A 21,865-nucleotide genomic window follows, 5' to 3' on the forward strand; every position below is an offset into this window, starting at 1 on the left:
ATGATCGTTGCCAGGTCTGTTGTTGATGTAATATTCTACTATAGTATGTAGATGCTCATTTAATACTAAACGTATACGCAGCTATGAAAGCTTAGAAGTCAGTTGACATTTCCAGACTGTCTATTGCTGCATGATATGAATGACTTGCTTCACAATAGCAATCAGTAGAAGAAGACAGGCTAACAAGTTCCAAATTCCCAACCCAAAAATACCAACTGCAGTAACAACCACAAAAAAGTTATCTCAATGTGACACACAATCTAATCTTGAAAATCATATGTACTTGTTGGTCCTGAACTAAAGTTGAGCATGTATAACAGCAGTAAAAAGCTCTCGTGTCCGATGTTCATGCAACTTAGGAATAACTAAATAAAGACATAGAACATAACAGACACGCCGTTTGAGTAACTTATGATGTAAAGATTCTTACTGAATTGTTGTAGTACACTCAGAGAAGGATGTTCACATCGTATTTGTTAACTGTCTTATAGTACTGAGCTGTACAGAGGCAACAGCAGTCATACTTTAGATCTACTACACCATGGAATAGATACAAGCAATACAAATGTACAAACTCTAGACAAGCATGCACGTCACATGCACTGATGTGTTCCCACCTGTAAGCAAGTAACCAGTGGCTGAAGATATCAACCGTCGTGAGAACTTGGAACAGCATGGTTAAAGCAGGGTAGCAGTGAGTCTGTAATAAACAGACATTTGGTACCAAATCTGTCAAAAAATAAACTCATGCAACAACCACATACAGACCATGTATGTAGACCACAATCACGCACAAAATGTAATAAGTTCAATAGCCTAAAATCATTTTGTAAGTTCATGCTAGCTCCTTTACACTACAAAACTACCGTATTTCCACGTATACAACGACACGGCTTCTATTAGAACGTGTTGGTACTATGTACCTTTGTACAGTGTGGTTGTGGAATAGAGTAGAAGCCGTGGATTCCCTGGAAGATTGAAGACAAAAAAAGACAAGACATCACTGATAGAGCTACAGTTGTGATGAAAGTTTACAGCATGTGTAACTGCATGATGTCACTAAAAATTTAGCTGTAGACAAAGCAACCAAATTAGAATCAGAAATATGGTCATCAGAATGTCTTCCTTTGTCTGTAATCCTTCAGCGAATGGCTTGTACCCTATTCCCTAACCACACTGTAAAGGCACATTGTACCACAACGTTGTAATAAGAGCCTTATTATTGCAATATGCGCAAAATACAGTATCACTATATTAATTAATCAATCAAAGGTGCGTGCTTATCGATAGTGCTGTGCAGAGCTAGATGCTGCTGTGAGCCAACATTTTAATATACATATGATGCTATAGCATGTACACAATTTACAAATTATCTATTGACTGAAATTTCATTCTCTGATGATTCTAATATGACTTTACGTACACTGGCATGCAGTAAGAAACAACACCATGAATTAATGTCATGGTGCAAGTCCAAGCTCTGCCTTCATAAAAAGAAATTTAACAGTTACCTATGGCCAATGTATTGTTGACTATGGCTTGAGCACAATGAGACTGGCTTGTCTGGACATAATTTGTTTAATGTGTAATCTTTGTTTCATTGATATTAATAATTTAATAATATATTATATATACATCATGCTGCTTACTAATCACAATAATGTAATCAATGCACTGTACTTGATTACCCCTCCAACAGAGCGGACTAAACTAACTCCCATGCACCATACCAGGTAGTCTACATTGGCTAGTGCCAATCTATCTAAAATAAGTTTGGCATTGAATTGCCAGAGTCTAACAGATAACCGCTGGAAAAGATGATATTATAATCCCAAAAATGTACTTGGCGTTGTGCCTACGATGACTCAATGGGACACTCCCATGCATACTGATAAAGTATGACTGGTAAGAATGACAGCCACTGTCTGCATCTCAGGACCAGAGTCACCAGACCTATTTTTCCTGACCAGTAGAAATCAATCGTTCTTCACTTTGACATATTGACATACCTCTACTGCGCATGATAATCGATAATGGGCGTGCCAAAGCATTACAATATTGGTGCTGCAAAATTGGCTTGGCGCCAGATAGGCACCCCTGAGACTCTTCGCAACAATTCTATCGTGGTTTGATAAGGCTTACGTACTTGGAACTTGGAACTGTGAGAATACAATGAGAAGTTTTGTCGTATCTTTTTGTTTTGTCCTACTACATGTACTCTGCCATTTGTCAACAGCAACAGTGAGACACTTTCCACTTCCTGGATCAAAAGTCAAATGTAAGCTGGTAGTGTGTGAAAGGGTTTGTTGTTCCTGTTTTACTAAATCTTGTTGTATTTAATTGTTCTATGCTGGTATACTTAGTACTCAGAGTAACTACTGCTACCTTATACACACAAATGTGACTGTCATACTGCCTGAGTTAACTAGTAAATGCTCGGTTAGCATTGTGTTTGGCGAGCGATGGTGTTCTGTCTTTACCTATTAGCGTAACAATGGTTGTGTTACGTAACAATAGTTTCTGTCAAACAAACGCTGAAAGTCAGGAAACAGACTTTCAGTTGCTCTTCTTCTCGTTGTCTTCAATTCTTCAATCACGCTTCAATCGTCTCACTCGTTTACTTAGCTAGTCGCATAACAATGGTCGGCAGTTGTGTAACAATAGTTGCATAGCAATAATTTCTGTCAAACTAATGCAAGGAAACTCAGAAACAGACTTTTCTCTTCTTCTAGCTTTTTCTTTCAATTCCTTTTGTCACGCGTCAATGTTATTTCCTATTAGTCGCGTACGGGAGCAAATCAAGAGTCATTTCACTCTTATTGCCAAGATATTGTAATTGAGTCGACCCCTCGAAAGGGGACCCTTGATTCAATTTTTAGCGCATATGTTACAGAGTCAAAATTGCACTCATCTGGCATGTCATTTTGTCGATCCATCTTTCCGTTTTGTCGTAAATCCATAGGACAAGTGCTGGCGTATGCATATAAATATATAAATATAATATATCTCGACCTCAATTGACATGACAAGAGAGAGGCTCACTTCGTTCGCCAATTACAGTCTTATAGACTTGCAGTAACTACCCTTTCTCAACAAGTCTCTCTCTCTCAGATCTAGGTGCTGTGGAGAATAACTGTTTGAGTGCTACAAGTCAATCTTCTACTGACCAGTCTTCATAGGGCTTTTCTCTGAGCTAAAGTTCTCCTGCAGCGCTCTATACTGTTCCATCATTCATCTGGTCTCTCCTGGATGTCTGGTCTGGTTCCAGTAGCTCTTCTCTCCATTGAGGAAAAGCTGCTGACAATTACCTCAGTCCTGGCTTCTTCTAATTGATCCTGATAATGTTTTTACCTGAGACATGAGTGTGTAGTCTAGCTAGACATGTTTGCTCACTTGTCTCTACTCTTTTTTGTCGCTAAACCAGGCAAACATAATGCTCCAGTACGAAGTAGTGGTATAGGGTTTTGTCCAATGTCATTTGGCATAAATCTCCTTCTTGCTCTTCTGGTAACCCAATGCCATGGTAGTTCTAACCAGAGTCCATCAATACGTAGCTCAGAAGGGTTTTAACTACTTGATAATGGGGTTGTTTCCTATTCCATTGTACAGTTGTTGCATTGTTCTACCATATTCTTCAACTCAGTTGACGATCCAGGACAGCACACTGACTCAGTGAGTACTTTGCTTGCTCTCTTTCTGCACCTATGGATTCCCAAGTGATCCAAATGCAGTCTCTCCAGCATGTCTGACTCCACACAACATGGTATCTCAATAGTAACCCATCTACTGTTAGTTCTGAAGCAATAGACAAATACTTCTTTAGCTCTCCTTTGAAAGTATGTTTCGAAAACCATCCTTTGACACAGAATTACTTCGGCTGTGAACAGACAAAGTCAGTATTTTGTCCATTGTTAATCAGATTATCTGTTGCAGTACTTCCTCTGGCAGATCATTATGCTCAGCTAGTGGAGGCCTCCATCCTCTTGTTTTGCACTAAGACTGCTCCCAATCCATAGGAAGAAGCATCAACATATGAACTGCAAGAGAAATACAATGTACGTGTAATAAGGACAAAATGTTTGATCAAGGCATCTTTGATCTACTTGAATGACAGCGTTGACAATAATCCCATGTCCAAGCATTCCTTGTCCAGAGCTCAAATTGATGCGTGTCTGCCTGCCAGGCAAGTAAAAACATCAGTGGAAAAGTGCCAGCTATAGTTTGCCTGCCCCATGTGGCAAGTAAATTTACAACACACCAGCCTTGTCTACTCAGATGCCCTTTACATTAGTGTCGATCACACCCACCTTACATGTGACCAACACCTATTAATGTTGTTGGCCAATTAGTACTGAATATTGTAGGTGTCAAATAAGTCCATTGTTCTGAATTCATTACGCTAAGCATATGTCTATGATAGACTGTTGAAGAATCGGTTGAAAGAAGTTGTGTGCTCCTTCAGTCTCTCCTCTTCCACCTACATCAGTGAGGTATGTCAATCGTCCTCCTGAGTCCTTTCCTGTACCACCGCAAGGTGACAACACACAAGCTGTATATCAACTGCAAGTGATTGCCTTATAGTTCCACTGGAGTAGTCTCGTCCACAGACTCTCTCGTGCTAGTCTTGTCCGGTGCCCGCATGCCAATTCCAAGCGCGAGAGAGTCTGGGGACGAGGCTACCACTGGAGCTGTCCCAGCATCTTTCGTATTTACTATTACCCCTGGACCAGATCTTGTTGGTAAGGCAAGACTGCATTAAATAAAGGGCCAGCTCCATGAGTTTTGAAGTCTCTTGTGCACTTTCTTCAATTGAACAGTTAGAGGTCTTCTAAGATTAATATGTACCATTACACATAGACCATCAAGATGTTCTATACCTGCCCTGTCACTCTATTGAAACAGCTCAGGTACCATGTAATTCCAAAGAGTAGGTTGTTAAAATAGAATCTTCTAAATGGTGTAATGAAGGGTTGTCAGCTTTGCAGTCTTTTGACAAAGAATTTGCCAAAGCTTGCTGTTTGCATCTAGCTTCCTGAAAATTTTCACACCATGCAGTTGAGCCAAAGTATGCTCTACAAAAAATAGTACGTGAGGCTGTCTCTGTACAATCTCGTTCAATTTACTCAAGTCCACACAAATGCAAACATTTCCATTGGGTTTAAGCACAGCAGTCATAGAAGCACGCCACTCTGTAAACTCATCCACTCTAAAAGTAATGCTTTTGCTGCAGCATTCCCTCTAGCTCCATCTTGACTTGTTTCATTAGCGGTATGAGCTCCTCCTGGGCTTAGTTAGAGCAAACGGCTTTGCAAATTGTCACGGTATCAACATGAATAATAAGATTGTAACATTGCTCAAGCAAGCTGTGATGGCTTCTTCCTGCATCTGGTACAGTCATCTCCTGATCGCTTACTAACTTCGGTAGAACATTTGTCTTAGCACCTTCAAATGTAGCTTTCTGGGGCATGTTCCATTTGGATAGTTTGAAGAGAGCATCAAGGTGTTTACATGTGCATTGTCTCTACACTAGACATAACAGGTATTATGGGTGGAGAGATGTCTGCGAATGGTAGTTTCCTACATCGATCTTCGCAGACTCACTTGGTCAAGCTTTCTGATGCACGAGTTACAGGAAGTCGTACCCCTTGCCCCTTGCGTTCTCCTTCTGTCAAAGTGTAAATGCTAAGATATCCTCTGCTCTCATACCCATTGAGTATACCAGTGTGGCTGTCTGCATTGATTCCTCCTCCTCAGAGTAGCCTGAAACCAAGTAAAACCTCTCAAAGCACTTGATCCAGAAATTCCACCTATCCAGCTAATCTTTGAACTGCTCAGCTAGTGCCACCTGAAATGTTGCCACAATCCCACTGTTCTGACACTATTCACTCTACACTGGCATATTTAGTACTCTGAGTACCTACTGCTAACTCAACACAATGCAACAACAACACACATAGAGTACTCCCCTACAACATACTACAGTATATTTAGTCTTGCCAGTATAACTACAAATCTTACTTCTTATTTTGTTTTCATAGCTTATATGCTCCTGGGAAGTCGTAATTATGTGTTTCCTCTGATCAAAAATCGTACCAGAGACCTAAAGATGTTCAACACAAATGAGCTCTCCAAAGTTTTGGCAAACAAGGTTCTACTTGAAGCAGCAAAAAATAGAACAAAGGCTGCGATACAGAGGGTTCTGGAGCTTACTGTTGACATGAATGCCACGTCAAAAGACTGCACTGACAGGATAGAAAAGCGATGTCCTCAGTGCGTGTCTCAAGAGTGCAAACGCAGGGCAGAAACTGTGTGTCCCAAGCCAAACATATTTGCAATAATTGAACTACTAGCCAAGGAAAAGTTTGGCCAAAGCGTTGATGCAATAACATCTGACGTATTGTATCCAGCTGAAGACTTCTTTGATGACTCGGCAGACACTATAGGTAACATTATCGATACCAGTTGGGCAGGAATAGATCATTTCTTCACCGATATCCTTCCTGGTCTTGGCAATGTTATTCCAGACGTGGGCAACATCTTTCCAGATCTGGACGACCTCATTCCAGACCTGAATGATGTGGGCGATGTCATTACAGTCGTGGGCGACATCATTATAGACGTGGGCGACGGCATTACCCTCCTGGGGAACATCCTTACAGACGTGGGCGACGGCATCAAAGACATTGGCGACCTCATTCCAGATGGGGGCGACATCGTTAAAGATGTGGGCGAGGCCTTTACGATCGCGGGTGACGTCACTAAAGATGTGGGTGACGTCATTACAGCTGTGGGTGAGATCATTAAGGGCATGGGCGATATAAAAGTTCCAGACATTCCAAACACTGGTGGAAAATGGGAAAGGGATGTCAACAAGTTGACTCTACCTGAAGAACCAACATGTGATGACCTGCAGGAAAAACCAAAGGAATCCTGCAAGAGGTACATCAAACGTCCAGAATGCAAAGCATCCTGCAATCCAACTCGAGGTAAGTCTTGAAATCATTTTCAGCTTGGCTCATTTATATTATTGACTGTCTACATGTACACACACTGCTTTGCCGTTGTAGTTTGTCCCAAACTTCAGACCCTAACAAGGAAGAACAAGGCTGCTGTCTCTTCATACAAAGCCCAAAAAAAGGCATTTAACAAAATCCGCGAAATGTGCCGAGAACAAGTCGCTTTGCTTAGTCAGCAACTAGCAGAAATAGTAAAAGAATTTTGTTGGCTATTGGATTTTATCTCGTATTACAATAGAATGCCTATACCATCCAGACCATGGTACAACATAACAAAGGTTATACCTTCTTTGTTCACTCTGATTGCAAGTTTTATCCTTAGATAACTTATCTGTTCTACAGATTCTGATATCATACAACACAGCGACTGGCCAGATTGTACAAATAACGGTTAGCGTCGACATCGGCTCAGATAAGAACCGCTATATAGGTGACCTCAAAGTGACTGAAGGATTTGGGGATGTACCCGTAACAATAGCTCGGGAAGCTCTGCAGTGGTACAAAGAAGAACTGGCTAATAACAATGCTTGCCAGTAGACACTGAACAAGAGTGAGACAAGCACTTCTAAGTGGGATGCATGACTAGGGTAAGGGGCTGTAGTTTTCGGGTTTAAATCCCATATCATCGTAAAGGATAGGTGACTGGAGGACAACCGCTTAACTGGTAGAGCCTACGTCTACGACTTTGCTTAAAAGTGAGTTGAACTAAAGTGATAAATGGTGCCATACGTAGCACAGCCACAATAAATTTGTCAGTAAATCAACGTGCTCATTGTGCATTCTTAATGTGGGATCCTTTATTCGTACAGTCTTCTAGCTCCTTCTATCTGCTAAACAGACATTTGCAAACGTAGCGCGCCGAAGCCTGAAGAACGTACAAACTTGTTTCCTGTTTCACTAAAGTTTTTATGCACATGCAAAGTCATTCAACCTCTCGTGCGTCTGGTGGATCCCAGATCTCTCACTCACTACATTTGTGGAAGGTAGTAGTTGATAGCAGACTGGAGGTCATATGCTTTGAAAGCTCAGGCAGATTGGTAGCGACAATGTCCAAATGGGTCTCCAGTAAGACTTTGTTAATCAACTTAGAGCCCTGCTGGTAAATGTTTGGCAAAAACTAAGTGCCTCATCTTTCTTTGAGCTGCTTCACAAGAACAATATAGGCATAAGTATGTTTAAAAACACATTACGACACAACACACTGATTTTAGCATCATAAAACCGTCTACTGTCTAGTATGGTTTATAGGTAGTAAGGCTATGGCCTGGCCAAATACATACGGGTTGTAGTAACTTGTACACTGGCATGTAAACAGCAAAGTAAACTAAAAATTATTATTTACTATTAAAATAAATAAGTCTTACTATTAAAATAAGTTTTACTATTAAAATAAATAAGTTTTGCTATTAAAATAAATAAGTTTTGCTATTAAAATAAATAAGTTTTGCTATTAAAATAAATAAGTTTTGCTATTAAAATAAATAAGTTTTGCTATTAAAATAAATAAGTTTTGCTATTAAAATAACTAAGTTTTGCTATTAAAATAACTAAGTTTTGCTATTAAAATAAATAAGTTTTGCTATTAAAATAAATAAGTTTTGCTATTAAAATAAATAAGTTTTGCTATTAAAATAAATAAGTTTTGCTATTAAAATAAATAAGTTTTGCTATTAAAATAAATAAGTTTTACTATTAAAATAAATAAGTTTTACTATTAAAATAAATAAGTTTTACTATTAAAATAAATAAGTTTTACTATTAAAATAAATAAGTTTTACTATTAAAATAAATAAGTTTTACTATTAAAATAAATAAGTTTTGCTATTAAAATAAATAAGTTTTGCTATTAAAATAAATAAGTTTTGCTATTAAAATAAATAAGTTTTGCTATTAAAATAAATAAGTTTTGCTATTAAAATAAATAAGTTTTGCTATTAAAATAAATAAGTTTTGCTATTAAAATAAATAAGTTTTACTATTAAAATAAATAAGTTTTACTATTAAAATAAATAAGTTTTACTATTAAAATAAATAAGTTTTACTATTAAAATAAATAAGTTTTACTATTAAAATAAATAAGTTTTGCTATTAAAATAAATAAGTTTTACTATTAAAATAAATAAGTTTTACTATTAAAATAAATAAGTTTTGCTATTAAAATAAATAAGTTTTGCTATTAAAATAAATAAGTTTTACTATTAAAATAAATAAGTTTTACTATTAAAATAAATAAGTTTTACTATTAAAAGTGCTATTAGTGGTCTCACATGATAGCCATTTAAACGACGTATGATCCATGCCATCATGTAGTATCTAGTTAGGCCACTTACTGGCTTGGTGGCAGCAATGTTTGCGCACGGACAGAATTGTAGCCAAGTCCATCTGTCGAACCAGAGAGGCTGGAAACTTTCTCTGAGGACTTGTCTTGGTTGATACCCGGATAAGCGGCGACGGCAAAATGCACACGTGACAGCTAGCGCACGTGGTAAAGCAACCGGGCACGAGTCTCAGCGAATACCGAGTTCGTTGTAATTGTAGTCTCAATCTTAGATTTCTTGCAGCATACGTAAATTATAAGAAAATTACAAGCTATGCAACAAAAACGTATTCAAAATCAAAGTAACAAATTCAACAAGTTTTTGCATTCATACAGTGTAGTACTAGTAGCTACATATAATCACTGGTTGCAAAATGTACATAAACTCATTTAATTAATACTAAACATCTAGGCAGCTATGAAAGCTTAGAATCAGTTGACATTTTCTCTCTCTCCAGAATGTCTATTGCTGCGATTTGACTTGCAGCATATTTCAGTTGCATGATATGAACAACTTGCTTCACAACAGCAATTGGTAGAAGAAGACAGGCTAACAAGTACCAAATTCCCAACCCAAAAAGACCAACTGTATAGATAACAACCACAAAAAGTTATATCAATGTGTTACAGTCACAATCTAATCTTGAAAATCATGTGTACTTGTTGGTCCTGAACTAAAGTTGAGCATGTATAACAGCAATAAAAAGCTCTCGTGTCCGATGTTCATGCAACTTAGGAATAACTAAATAAAGACATAGAACATAACAGACAAGCCGTTTGAGTAACTTATGATGTAAAGATTCTTACGGAATTGTTGTAGTACACCCAGAGAAGAATGTTCACGTCATATTTGTTAACTGTCTTATGACTCGATTTATTGGCTAGTACTGAGCTGTATAAAGACAACAGCAGTCATACTTTAGATCTACTACACCATGGAATGAATACAAACAATTAAGTAATACAAATGTACAAACTCTAGACAAGCATGTATGCACATCCAGCATGCACTGGTGTGTACGTTCTCACCTGAAAGCAAGAAACCAGTGGCTGAAGATATCAACCGTTGCTAGGACTTGGAACAGCATGGTTAAAACAGGGTAGCAGTGAGTCAGTGTCATGAACAGACATATAGTACCACATCTGTCAAAAAACAAACTCAACAACCACATACGTAGACCAGAATCCAGCACCAAATGTAATAATTAAGTTCAATAGCCTAGGACCATTTTGTAAGTTCATGCTAGCTTCTTTACACTGCAAAACTAAAAAACTAAAGTACGGTATTTCCATGCACGTATACAATGGTGAGGTTCTTATTTTCAGAACATGTTACTATGTGTCCAGAGCCATGTATGTGCCTAGTATCGCGTGGTCAGACCTTAACCCCGCCCTCATGCCGTACACGAACTGTACACGAGCCACCCTTTAGCCATGGACAGCTTTACGTTGGCATTTCTAGAGTTGCCTCCAGACAAACTTTCTTAGCAAAAGAAGGCAAACCGAAAAACATAGTTTACCAGAAAGTGCTGTCAACAAGATGATAATCCTTCTTTATTAATCTTTATATTCCCTACCGGCATCCATGGCCACACCACCCATGATGCAAGGGCAGTTTAACAGCGACTGTACCAGGGTTAGCAGTGTTCTCCCCATCAACAAATGGTGGGCCGCTATGTCTTAGACTACTTTCCTGGTCTAACTAGCCCTGCAATATTTTATATTAATTATTAATTAATTAATTAAGCAACCGCCTCCTCCTCAGTCTATAGTTAGAACAGATCTTGATGTTTTATCTTAGAGGAGGTTGAGTGTGAAGCACCACTATCTCGGGTTGTGGATTGCCCTTCTTGTTGTGGCTTTGGTTGCTTAGCGCAGCTGAGATATTGACTGTGAAAGCACTGCATGGTATCTCAGTCTGTGGTTTAATTGCCCACCCAGCTTGAGTTTGACTGCGAAAGCACTGCATAGAATCTCAGGTTGTGGCTTTGTATGGCTGTAAGTTCTGCCCAACTGAATATGAATACGAAAGCAGTGCATGGCATGCCCAGCTGAAGATAGGTACGTATGAAACAGTGCAGGCATACAAGGGCAGATGAATATGAATATGAAAGCACTGCAGCATATTGAGTTGAATATACATGTATATGCAAAAGCAGTGCAGGGCATGCCCGCTTGAATATATGAGTGTGAGCAGTGTATGGTATCTCACACTGTGGCCTAGCTTGCATATGCCCAGCTCAAGGGATGACTGTGCATGCAGTCCAGGGTATCTCAGACTGTGTCTTTGCATACCCATCTGAAAATGAGAGTAAAAGCAGTGCATAGTATCTCAGACTGTGGCTTTGCATGGCTACAAAACCTGCCCAGTTGAATGAGTGCAAATTGTTGGTGCCACTCCTAGATATCATGTAGAGATTCATTTCAGCCCATCAATGGCAATCTCTATATGTGTTTAACAAATGAGTACTTTGCCAAGACACCTCTTTTGATCATGCACACATGAATTAGATAAACATTAATGACCAATAACTAAAACAGATAGAACACGAGAACAATGCATGACAAGGTAGGTAGACAATACTTATGACACAGTAACAGACAAAACAAGGTAGAGCGTATTACGCATGGCGGCTGCAGCAGCTGGTGATGTATCAATTCCTCAATCAGAGGGCTATGCTGAAAACATCTAGCAGGACATAACATATAACATTCAAATACTACCGGAGCGAGGGGGGGGCTCCATGCAGGTTGAGACTGTCTCAACCAATTTTTAAGCCAGTATTTGCCTTGTCCTCCACGTGGTCTGGCCCGGGGTTGCACTGACAAGGGCATAAGTTATAGTGTAATTGGTTTGTGCTGTAACTTGAACTTTTGTTGCATAGGGATGATAACCAACGCTACAGTGGAGACTATGGAGATCTACAAAGATCTTTCTATACAAAACTGAACGTGACCTGGCTACACCCTTTCTGCCTCTCCAACCATCAAACGCATTTTTAGATACTTTCTGCTATAATTTGCTCATAAAAAGGTATACTCAGTAACTAACAATTTGCCTGATTCCAGAAACTTACTAACCATTAGTAATATTAATATCTAATCTGCCCGTGCAAAGAACGAGATGGTGAGCTAGTATATACTGTCGATAAAGGCACCGTCTCTAAGATTTTATATAGCTAGGTGACATCACACAGATTGAAAACTGGGCATCGACCGTTTCAGTTTCGGGGTGGGGTAGGAGGTCTGGGTAAAAACAAAAAGTTTTTGTTTTTTAAATATTGATAAATACAGACGGGGCTGGGTCTCAGTGATATTATTCTCCATAGCTGTGGCCAAATTAACAATAACTTTTCGTGCACTGTTGGTTCCTTGCTATGGCATTAAAATAACACCATTTGATTGATTTATAAGAAGGAGATACACCTTTAGAACCAGACGCATTCTATTGTCTCGGAAGTTTTGAAAGCCAAACAAATTTGTGTCGTACCTAGAATTGGCTTCAACAGCTACCAGGAACATTCCTAGAAGTATTTCTAGCTTGTTTGTAGCTAATATTTGGTTGCCAAGGTGGTGGTGGCACATCTTGGTCATTTTGTTAAGAGCTTCAATATATTTGCAAGTTAGTAATAAAATGTGAATACAGCGCAATAGCACTCACTGTACTCTCATAACACATGGCAGTCACAGTCTCACTTAGTCAACATTCTTCCTGAAATGATACTTTTATGAAAATATTGACCATACTCATTTATGTCTGACTGCATAGGTAGACCAAAGCCATGCCACTGTCCAGTAGCAGCGCTGAGCAGAGAAGACACCATTCAGCACACTTCCCACAATGAGAATAACAAATTGCACCACAAAGGTGGCATGCCAATGGAACTGAGTCCAGCATAACAAGAGCAAATAGATGAAAAGAAAACAGCGTTGCAAAACGAAAGCTAGTGTAGTAATAACTGCCAGGACAGCATATGCATTCTTCATAGAAATATTGTATCCTCTCACTTCAAAGAACGTTTCCAACCCAAGGAAGACTGACGTCAGTTCTGTCCAAATCACCCACAGGCCAATGACAAAACCTCTGTCTAGCAACAGTACTGACAAGAGGCCAAACAGAGCCACTCCATGGAATACCATCATCTCGTCGTATCCTTCAAGAAATTCTTCATATACAGAAGAAGGAAGTCTGCGTTTGGCTAGTGCAAGGAACGGAAGTTCTACCAACAAATAGCCACATACCAACTCAACAGTCCATGCCATCAACGGATTCTCTCGTCCCATTGTTAAGTCAGTCCATTTGTAACCTCTCATTGCAAATAGGACGAAAGAACTGCACAGCGTGGAAATGAGAGCATGGACGAAGTTCACTAGACTGAAAGTTAGCTCCACTGTTCGCGTAATAACGTAAGAACGAACATCATTGACGCTATTACAAGCAGATACAGCGCAACGTTTCTCAAAATATTGATAAGAAACCTTGGTCAAGAAAGAAAACGAAGCGGCACTCAGTAGAACACAACTCATTGTTATATTTGCCCCGCCTTCATAAAACATCCCGGATAACAAGTTTTCTAATGTTGCAGAAGTCTATTCGTCTAGGTGATAAATGACAATCTAGAAATGCATCGAGTCCTATGCGTATCTTGTTCACAATATTTTGCCTAAAATACGACTCTAGAGTTGAATGACTAAAAAACACACACAAAGCACGTGGGCTAGGATGATTGGTCAACTCGAGTTTTCCTCATTAGCATAAGTGATAATGTGACATTGTGCTCTATAGACTTCAATGTAGCAATACTTCTGCTACTGCTGTTCAACAGCTGCTTGCCTCAGCAGCTACGGCAGATTCGAAAAGAGGGAAAATGCGCAACGGAATCAGACGGAAAGACCTCCCGATGAGGCTCAGATGGAAGAAGGAATTAATCGACCACAGCCTATTCGACACCATGTCGCTGAGGTTTCTCGGGAAGAAAGAGTACGTTCACAAAAAGGAGGACCGGAAGAAAATGCAAATAGCTATATACAGTGCACCGTCAGCCAGTAAAGCAAGTCAAAAGTGCAGTAGAGATGGCCAGGTATTACTTTGCCTTCCGTGTTGCGGACTCGCTCCTTGCGTTCACATGTCTACAGCGCGAGAATAACTTTCAAGTTCTATTCTGTCTTCAACGACAATCGGAGGCTGTACGTCTCTCGAGAGTGCCACCAGGTCTCGTAGCAATTGCATCTCTAGACAACTCCGATTGACTTGGATTGTACATTGTCTGTAGGTATTGTACAGTTCAAACTGGGTCTAACGCAAGATGAGGGGCTTGATCGTATACCATCGCGCCGGAGCTGTTGTTGGGTGAGGTTGTCAGCCCAAGCTGGCTGATTAGCCTTTGAAATTTAAGTATACAGGTGTAGCAGGAATTCCTCACGCAAGAAATGTATTTCTTGTGAAAGGAAAAATCTCACCTTGCACATTCTAGGAAATAAATTACGACTATCCCAAACATTTTTAAGGTTTTACTGTATAAATGTGTAGGTTGGTCTCTCAAACAGCAATACTAATAGAAATCGATACAACATTTGTCTTTAACTTACCGGTAAATCTTTTGTAAAGTTAGCGATTGTTATTGGTAGCGCAAGTTTCATATAACAGTCTGTGTGTGTGTGTGTGTGTGTGTGTGTGTGTGTGTGCGTGTGTGTCTGTCTGTCTGTCTGTCTGTCTGTCTGTCTGTCTGTCTATTTTTGGATGTATGCAGCATTGTTGTGTGCTTGCATTTGCTGCTGTCTTTCTTTACTTCAGCGATTATCTGGTGCAGCCTCTTTTGTTTGTTTGTTTGAATTTTCCATGGAAGTTTCATGAGAGATCTACCGAATCAGAATTAGATATTCCAGTTTCCACTTGCTGTACAATGATTATGTTAGAAGCCATAACTCCTGCAACGATCATGATTTCATCAACAAAACAGTATGTTGATATGCATAACAGTTTTCATTGTTTGCATTGATCGCGGTCTTATTCGGACGTTACGGTGATGTCCATCCTAAAGCCGGGTTCACAATATGTGACGGAAAGCAGTCCGTTCCATTTCATAGCGTTTGCGGTCAGATTCGTTTTGTCAAACGCTAGCGCAGAGTGATTCACAGTTTGTAGTGTACATGGATGCTAGAGCTAGAGCCAACACATTTACATATAGATAGCATCATACCATAGCATGTACACAATTTACAAATTATCTAGTGACTGCAGTTTAGTTCCCTGATCAGTGAGGATTCTAGCACATTATGACTTTAGGTACACTGGCATGCAGTAACTTAACGTCATGGTGCAAGTCCTTGCTCTCTACCTTCGTATAAAGAAGTTTAACGTAAGTAACAGTGTGTACGGCCCACTGTATTGTTGACACACTTTTAAAAGTGAATATGGCTTGGGCACAAAGTCGATGAAAAGTGTTGTTGTCTGGACATGATTCGATTAGTGTGTGAACTTTGTTTCATTGATATTAATAATTAAATAATAACTAATTTATGTTGAATTCTGATCGAGCCAGATAACTCTTGTTAATACCAGAAAGTACACACGCACACACACACACACACACACACACACACACACACACACACACACACACACACACACACACACACAAATCTGTCCATTTTATTACATGTACCTGTCGGTTAGCAAGTCTAGCATTGCTCCAAGTCTTGATTCTATCAACAAATAGCAAGCACCATGAAATAATTAATGTAAGTGATTTTAACTTGAACTGCACCAACCTTGTTTGAACTTCCTTGCAGCCATCCCATCCACTTCATCCAGTAGAACAGACGCCATATAGAAAGCTACAGCTAAACCAGGATTCTCATCTCCCACCAGCCCGTTCATAATCATCAGGGCAATAAAGAGACAAACGAGACGCACATATCCTACAATGTAAATCAAACTGTACATGTGCATGTACAAACTAATTATGGAAAAATACACAGAAAATGAAATTTCTATGTTTGATCACACTGATGATGTTATTATGTTTGGTAATAAGAGTCGTAATCGTGCTTAGTCTGATGACAAGCTAAGCTAAGTAAACATCTTTAGGACCGTGTTAGTCTCGATGTTAGGCCATCTTTGCCTTAATCTGGACTAACGCGCGTGATCGCGCAGGTTTTGATCACATGACCGGAAACAAAGTTGCCATGGCGATCCTGCAGAAAGTTGCAATACACTTACAATTTTAAGTTAATTGTTTCTCGTCATGTGATCCAGACGAACAACTTTTAGTCTCACGGAAAGGGTCTGGCTACGCGAGACTAACCCACAACCGCGAGCGTTACCTAGACCTAGAGCGTGTTCACACTGGGCGTACTAGTAGTCATGATGATAGTACTTTGGCGTTAGTGCACTAATGCCACTCGTTCACACCGGTCCTAATCATGATTAGTGTAACGCCATTCTAACGCCGTAAAGAGTAGTATTACAACCGCATTAGTGGCGTTTGTGGTTGCACGTGACTTTGGCACGTGAGGTAGTATACAAAAACAGCTTGCCGCCGATGTTTCTGATGTGGTTAGAATGTTGTAGTGAAGTGTTGTATGTTAATTAAACGTACAAATGCAGCAACAACATGACGACGTATACGGAAGCGCAGGCAGATGTATACTGCGTGCGTGCCTGTACATGTGACAACCTCCTGCCGTCCCTGAAAGGAGCTGCCAGAGAAAGCAAACTAAATGTTTCCCTCTTCAAAAACCTAAAGCAATGGATTCGTCAAGACAATTAACGCGAATTCTTGCCGGATGTGGCGGATGAAAACTGTTAAGGCTAAAAAATTTTAGTTACACTCACGTGCCCACGTGACTTACTAGTCATAGTAGTTTACAATACGACGCTGATGTTGACACTGACGCTGATGCTAACGATGAGACGATAATCGGGGGGGGCGGAGCTTCTAGAGCATGCGCAATCTGGACGCTCGCCGATCTCGCTGTACACAAAGTCCGCGTTTCCGGGTCTGCTTCTGAACCGTAGATCATCTTGCCGTTGACTAGGCTTTGTAAGTAAGCTCACTACTTACCATTTCGTGCATCTTGTGAGAGACTTTGCCTGCGTAGAGACGCGTAGGAAGCCATTTCTTGAGTACGGCTTCTCGAGGCTAGGAGACTGCTGTTCAAACTGAAGTCGCCTGATTCACATTCTGAACAGATATACGTGGAGTGGAAGCACAGGCTACTCATTGCCTAGAGATGGATTAGTTTTGGCGAGTGAAATCATGCCACCTGGGAACCTATTTCGGATAACCAGACATGTAGGCGTTCCGCGTTGTTTCTGGGCAGTCTATCTTGCTTCTGTCTAGATGTGATTGGCCAAGTCGAAGTTCTTACTGTGATAACTTGCACTCGATAAGTACACTGACGCGGATCAGAGCACAGTACACTTACTCTGTAGTCTGTTTACAATTAGCACTGCCAGTCTACAAGTCCCAGCAACAGTTATGTTTAGAGTAACACAACACACACGCACTATTCCATAGCTGTAACGTCTAAATCAGAAAGCAGAGGCTGTTCTACCTCATCTGTAGTTGATCAAGACGTGTCTAATTAATTAATTAAAGTAGTGATCTCAAAATTGAAGATGAAGATGTTAGTTGTCAAAAATGTCACCGAGGCGCTGGCGCTGATGGTTTAAGTCCGATAATTGAACAAGAAGCAAATGAAATAGTGGAACTTCAAAACAAGATTAGAGTTCTCGAGCAAGACCTTGCATCTGCAGAGTCTGAGTTGCAAGGAAAGGCATTCTCATGATAAAATCAAGTCTTACACGGGTTTTGTGTAGAGAAATGTACTTGATACAGTGTGGAGATCAACTGAAAGCAGCCAAGACAATTTCTCTGTATAGCAAACAAAGAATCAGGCCAAGGCACATCAAGTGATGTGTAAGCTCATGAGCTCACCGCCTTCCATGACGAGTTGGATAGGCTAGACAAACTTTTCATGACTCTAGTTCGACAAGATACATATTTTCACAGTTCCAAAGTTCAAGCGGTTCGCTAGACGGGGGAAAAAGTAGTCCTAGTTTCAGTCACACAGACAGTGACAGTGCGTCACGTTCGGTTACCCCGAATGGGTTCCCCTACCACAAAATCTTCATCTGACAAAACTTCCATCGCTAGGCAATGAGTAGTCCGTCTTTCCACTCCACGTGTATCTGTTCAGAGTGTGAATCAGGCGACTTCAACTTGAACAGCAGTCTCTTACCCTCGAGAAGCCGTACTCAAGAAATGTCTTCCTACGCGTCTCTACGCAGACAAAGTCTCTCACAAGATGCACGAAATGGTAAGTAGTGAACTTACTTACAAAGCCTAGTCAACGGCAAGATGATCTACGGTTCAGAAGCAGACCCGGAAACGTGGACTTTGTGTACAGCGAGATCGGCGAAAGGTGCGCGTTACCCTCGAGATTGCGCATGCTCTAGAAGCTCCGCCCCCCCGAATATCGTCTACACAATGTTTTTCCGTGAGCGTCATGAGACGTTGGTCAGCACCTGTCTGGATACTCGAGCGTTGAGCGTATGCTAAAGCACGTTAATTTTGACACCACGCGTGTATCATAGATGGACGAAAAACTTGTAATTCTTCTACTTCTCATTCGTCGCCGTAGGCGTAGAGCTAGAGAATCTCAACAACGGCAAATGTGGGTCAGACCAATCTTTCAACGAAGGCGGCAGGTCTTTGTATTCTTTTAAATACACTCGCCAAAGACAAGGTTAACTCCGCACGCTATCGATTAGACCCTCCATGCCAAATCCGGGATTTAATAGGACTGTTCTTTGATTTGTAGAAAGTAATCACGTGTTTCCGGTTACGTTGGTACACTTTCGGAATCGACGCTAGAGTTGAACTCGAGTCAACTCCAGCGTCAAGAACGCTGGACGAACGCTGCGACGATCGTCGTCGACGTTGACATGTTCACAATATGACGCTCGCGCTAGCGTCATCGTCAGCGTCGTATTGTGAACCAGGCTCTAGTGGTGTGAACGCCCTTGTTGGCCTAATCATAGTTAGTCCAGATGTCGATGTGAAAACTCAGAAAAGTCGTGGGAATCATGGGTTTGTGTTATGAGGAGTAGAGTCACGTCTTTCACCTCTAGAGGGGAGACTTCCGGATGCACTATGTTTGAGATATGGTTGGCACCTACCCAACGTACCGTCCAGATGCTCCTGCGGGAAAAAGTTGGACGTGGACCATTCAATGATTTGCCCTAGAGGAGGTTTCTCGACACTTCGCCACAATGAAGTAAGAGATATCACGGCGGACCTCCTCACGGAAACATGCGTGTCGCTAGTGAACTTCAGTTGCAGCCCCTAGACGGAGAAACTTTCCAGCATAAAACAGCCATTAATGATGACCACGCACGCCTAGACATTTCAGCTAGAGGAGTACGGCAGCATTCCCAACGTGCATTTTTTTATGTAAATGTTTTCTACCCGGACGCGCGCGTTCAAACATGCAATCTACTTCTCTGGCATCAGCCTACAAAACTCAGGAAAACGAGAAAAAACGGGAATATGGCGAACGTGTGAGGGAGATAGAGAATGCAACTTTCACTCCCCTAGTTTTTGCAGCAACTGGTGGAATGGGGGAAGAAGCGTCAATTTTTTACAAGAGAATAGCTGAATTAATATCAATCAAAACAAAGAAGACCTACACTGAGACCATAAGAATCATCAGGTGCCGTCTATCGTTCAGTCTGATCCGTTCAGCAATTTTATGCATCCGAGGTAGCAGGTCGGCAAAGCACAGGCCCTTTCCGTGAAGAAGAAATTGACATCATCAGCAGTGAGGTTCGCCTCACTGAGTAAACTGATTTATGATAGAGTAGCAAGTTTCTGAGTTTTTTTAAATTATTGTGCGACCAATTATCTCTCCACTAGACAAACTAGAGAGACGAAAAGACGACCAAGTCCGACAACTCGGATGTCATGATGTTTACAAACGTAATTAGATGTTGCTAATTAGCGGCGCCTTTCAACTCTCATTGTACCTAAGTGTGTAAACAAGAGTGTTTTACTAAAAATTCCAATCCTCTGGCTGTCGGCCAGTCTACTCCGGATGTGAAACAATGACGCCAAATACCTTACGCCACCGCCCATCCACACCCACCCACGCCCAATTACCAATTGCGTCAGGCTATGACGTTATTCCCCACAACGCTTAGCGTTCCCTGTACGTACGTTTCCTGCCGTTGTCTGACCTATGGGCCATTCCTATGGGCTCAACTCTAACTCTAGACCTGACACCGTGTATATATGTCTATACACAACATTTCTAAGCACAAGAATTCAAGAACTCGAAGCAGCATTTGCACGTAATTCGGTGTCCTAGTGAGCAATGCATCTACCCTCCACTCCTGTCCAAAAGTTGTGCGAAACAACCGGCGCCAAACGCCACAAACTCTAGATCAACCACTAGACCCTAGAGAACGGGGTTATCTAGACGATCCCGGGTCAATGCGGCACCATTCAAATTGCACAACAATATACACGTGCTTCAGACTAGTACTTCCACTTACCGACAAGATTCGGTATAAATAAGAATACATTCACTTTGCCTTCTGTAGATGTCACTAGCATCGCTCCGCGTTAGAACAGTGAAACAGAACACACAGTGGACAATACTCGACTGACGTCCTGTGACGTAGGAGTGTAGCCAGATGTCGCGGTTGTATACCGTGGTGAAGTGGCCGGAAATACTACTGTGGTGAAGTGGCCGGAAATAAACGTCCCACCTTCAACGTCACTCTACTAATTCCATAGGTTCTTTGTATTACAATTTTAAAATTTGTTTAGAAAGATTTAGTTTCTCAGTTTCTCAAAGTAAACACAATAATTTTAGAATTTAAGCGTCAACTTGATATTGGCATTTTGATTGATGTAGTATACACACATTTGCTAATCAGAGGTACACATAACAGTAAACACAATTATGACCAATCCCATACACCGACAGGATGTCCGGATGTAGGTGGGTAGATAAACAGATTTATTGACTACCAAAGCTAGCAGCCGTTTAGCACTTTAGTGTTTCTTCATTTCTTTAGTGAAATTACTTTTGTGTACATGAGTGTAACTGAAAATAACTCAAAAATTAAAGAGTTTGAGAGTGTACAAGTGAGTAAAACAGTTTAAAGTGTAAGTGAGTGGAGAGAGGTAGGATTAGAGCTACCAGACAAGTTGGTCAATTTGTGTGAACGAACGAACACACACACACACACACACACACACACACACACACACACACACACACACACACACACACACACACACACACACACACACACACACACACACACACACACACACACACACACACACACACACACACACACACACACACACACACACACACACACACACACACACACACACACACACACACACACACACACACACACACACACACACACACACACACACACACACACACACACACACACACACACACACACACACACACACACACACACACACACACACACACACAC

At 40.8% G+C, this 21,865-nt stretch overlaps 3 protein-coding genes and 1 long non-coding RNA gene across 6 annotated transcripts; 1 reads left to right on the forward strand and 3 right to left on the reverse strand.

Moving 5' to 3' along the window:
* Position 1: 1 nt before the first annotated feature.
* Positions 2-21,006, reverse strand: LOC134186934 (CDP-diacylglycerol--inositol 3-phosphatidyltransferase-like). Of its 2 annotated transcripts, none has more exons than XM_062655034.1 (7): positions 20,894-21,006; positions 16,105-16,254; positions 15,999-16,038; positions 10,363-10,476; positions 10,141-10,225; positions 284-365; positions 2-215 (listed from the first exon to the last, which is right to left on the reverse strand). In XM_062655034.1, the coding sequence occupies exons 1-7, from the start codon at positions 20,952-20,954 to the stop codon at positions 121-123; spliced, it is 627 nt and encodes a 208-aa protein (XP_062511018.1). In that variant the 5' UTR covers positions 20,955-21,006; the 3' UTR covers positions 2-120. The 2 variants fall into 2 exon arrangements, with proteins under 2 accessions (XP_062511018.1, XP_062511017.1); XM_062655033.1 differs by lacking the exons at positions 2-215; positions 284-365 and adding exons at positions 9,504-9,919; positions 9,994-10,075.
* On the forward strand, positions 2,097-7,766 carry LOC134186932 (uncharacterized). 2 transcript variants are annotated; one of them, XM_062655030.1, is made up of 4 exons: positions 2,097-2,278; positions 6,039-6,986; positions 7,068-7,294; positions 7,359-7,766. In XM_062655030.1, the coding sequence occupies exons 1-4, from the start codon at positions 2,173-2,175 to the stop codon at positions 7,551-7,553; spliced, it is 1,476 nt and encodes a 491-aa protein (XP_062511014.1). In that variant the 5' UTR covers positions 2,097-2,172; the 3' UTR covers positions 7,554-7,766. The 2 variants fall into 2 exon arrangements, with proteins under 2 accessions (XP_062511014.1, XP_062511015.1); XM_062655031.1 differs by lacking the exon at positions 2,097-2,278 and adding an exon at positions 4,427-4,490.
* Positions 12,641-15,980, reverse strand: LOC134186933 (uncharacterized). The gene has a single exon (XM_062655032.1). It carries the CDS (start codon positions 13,888-13,890, stop codon positions 13,081-13,083), a length of 810 nt encoding a protein of 269 aa, XP_062511016.1. The 5' UTR covers positions 13,891-15,980; the 3' UTR covers positions 12,641-13,080.
* On the reverse strand, positions 17,747-19,823 carry LOC134186936 (uncharacterized). Its single transcript, XR_009971028.1, has 3 exons — positions 18,679-19,823; positions 18,276-18,620; positions 17,747-18,212 (listed from the first exon to the last, which is right to left on the reverse strand). It is a non-coding gene; the product is annotated as an uncharacterized LOC134186936 (long non-coding RNA).
* Positions 21,007-21,865: the final 859 nt, after the last annotated feature.

This window comes from Corticium candelabrum, chromosome 11 (assembly GCF_963422355.1).
Source record: "Corticium candelabrum chromosome 11, ooCorCand1.1, whole genome shotgun sequence".
In the NCBI taxonomy this organism is placed as follows: Eukaryota; Metazoa; Porifera; class Homoscleromorpha; order Homosclerophorida; family Plakinidae; genus Corticium; species Corticium candelabrum.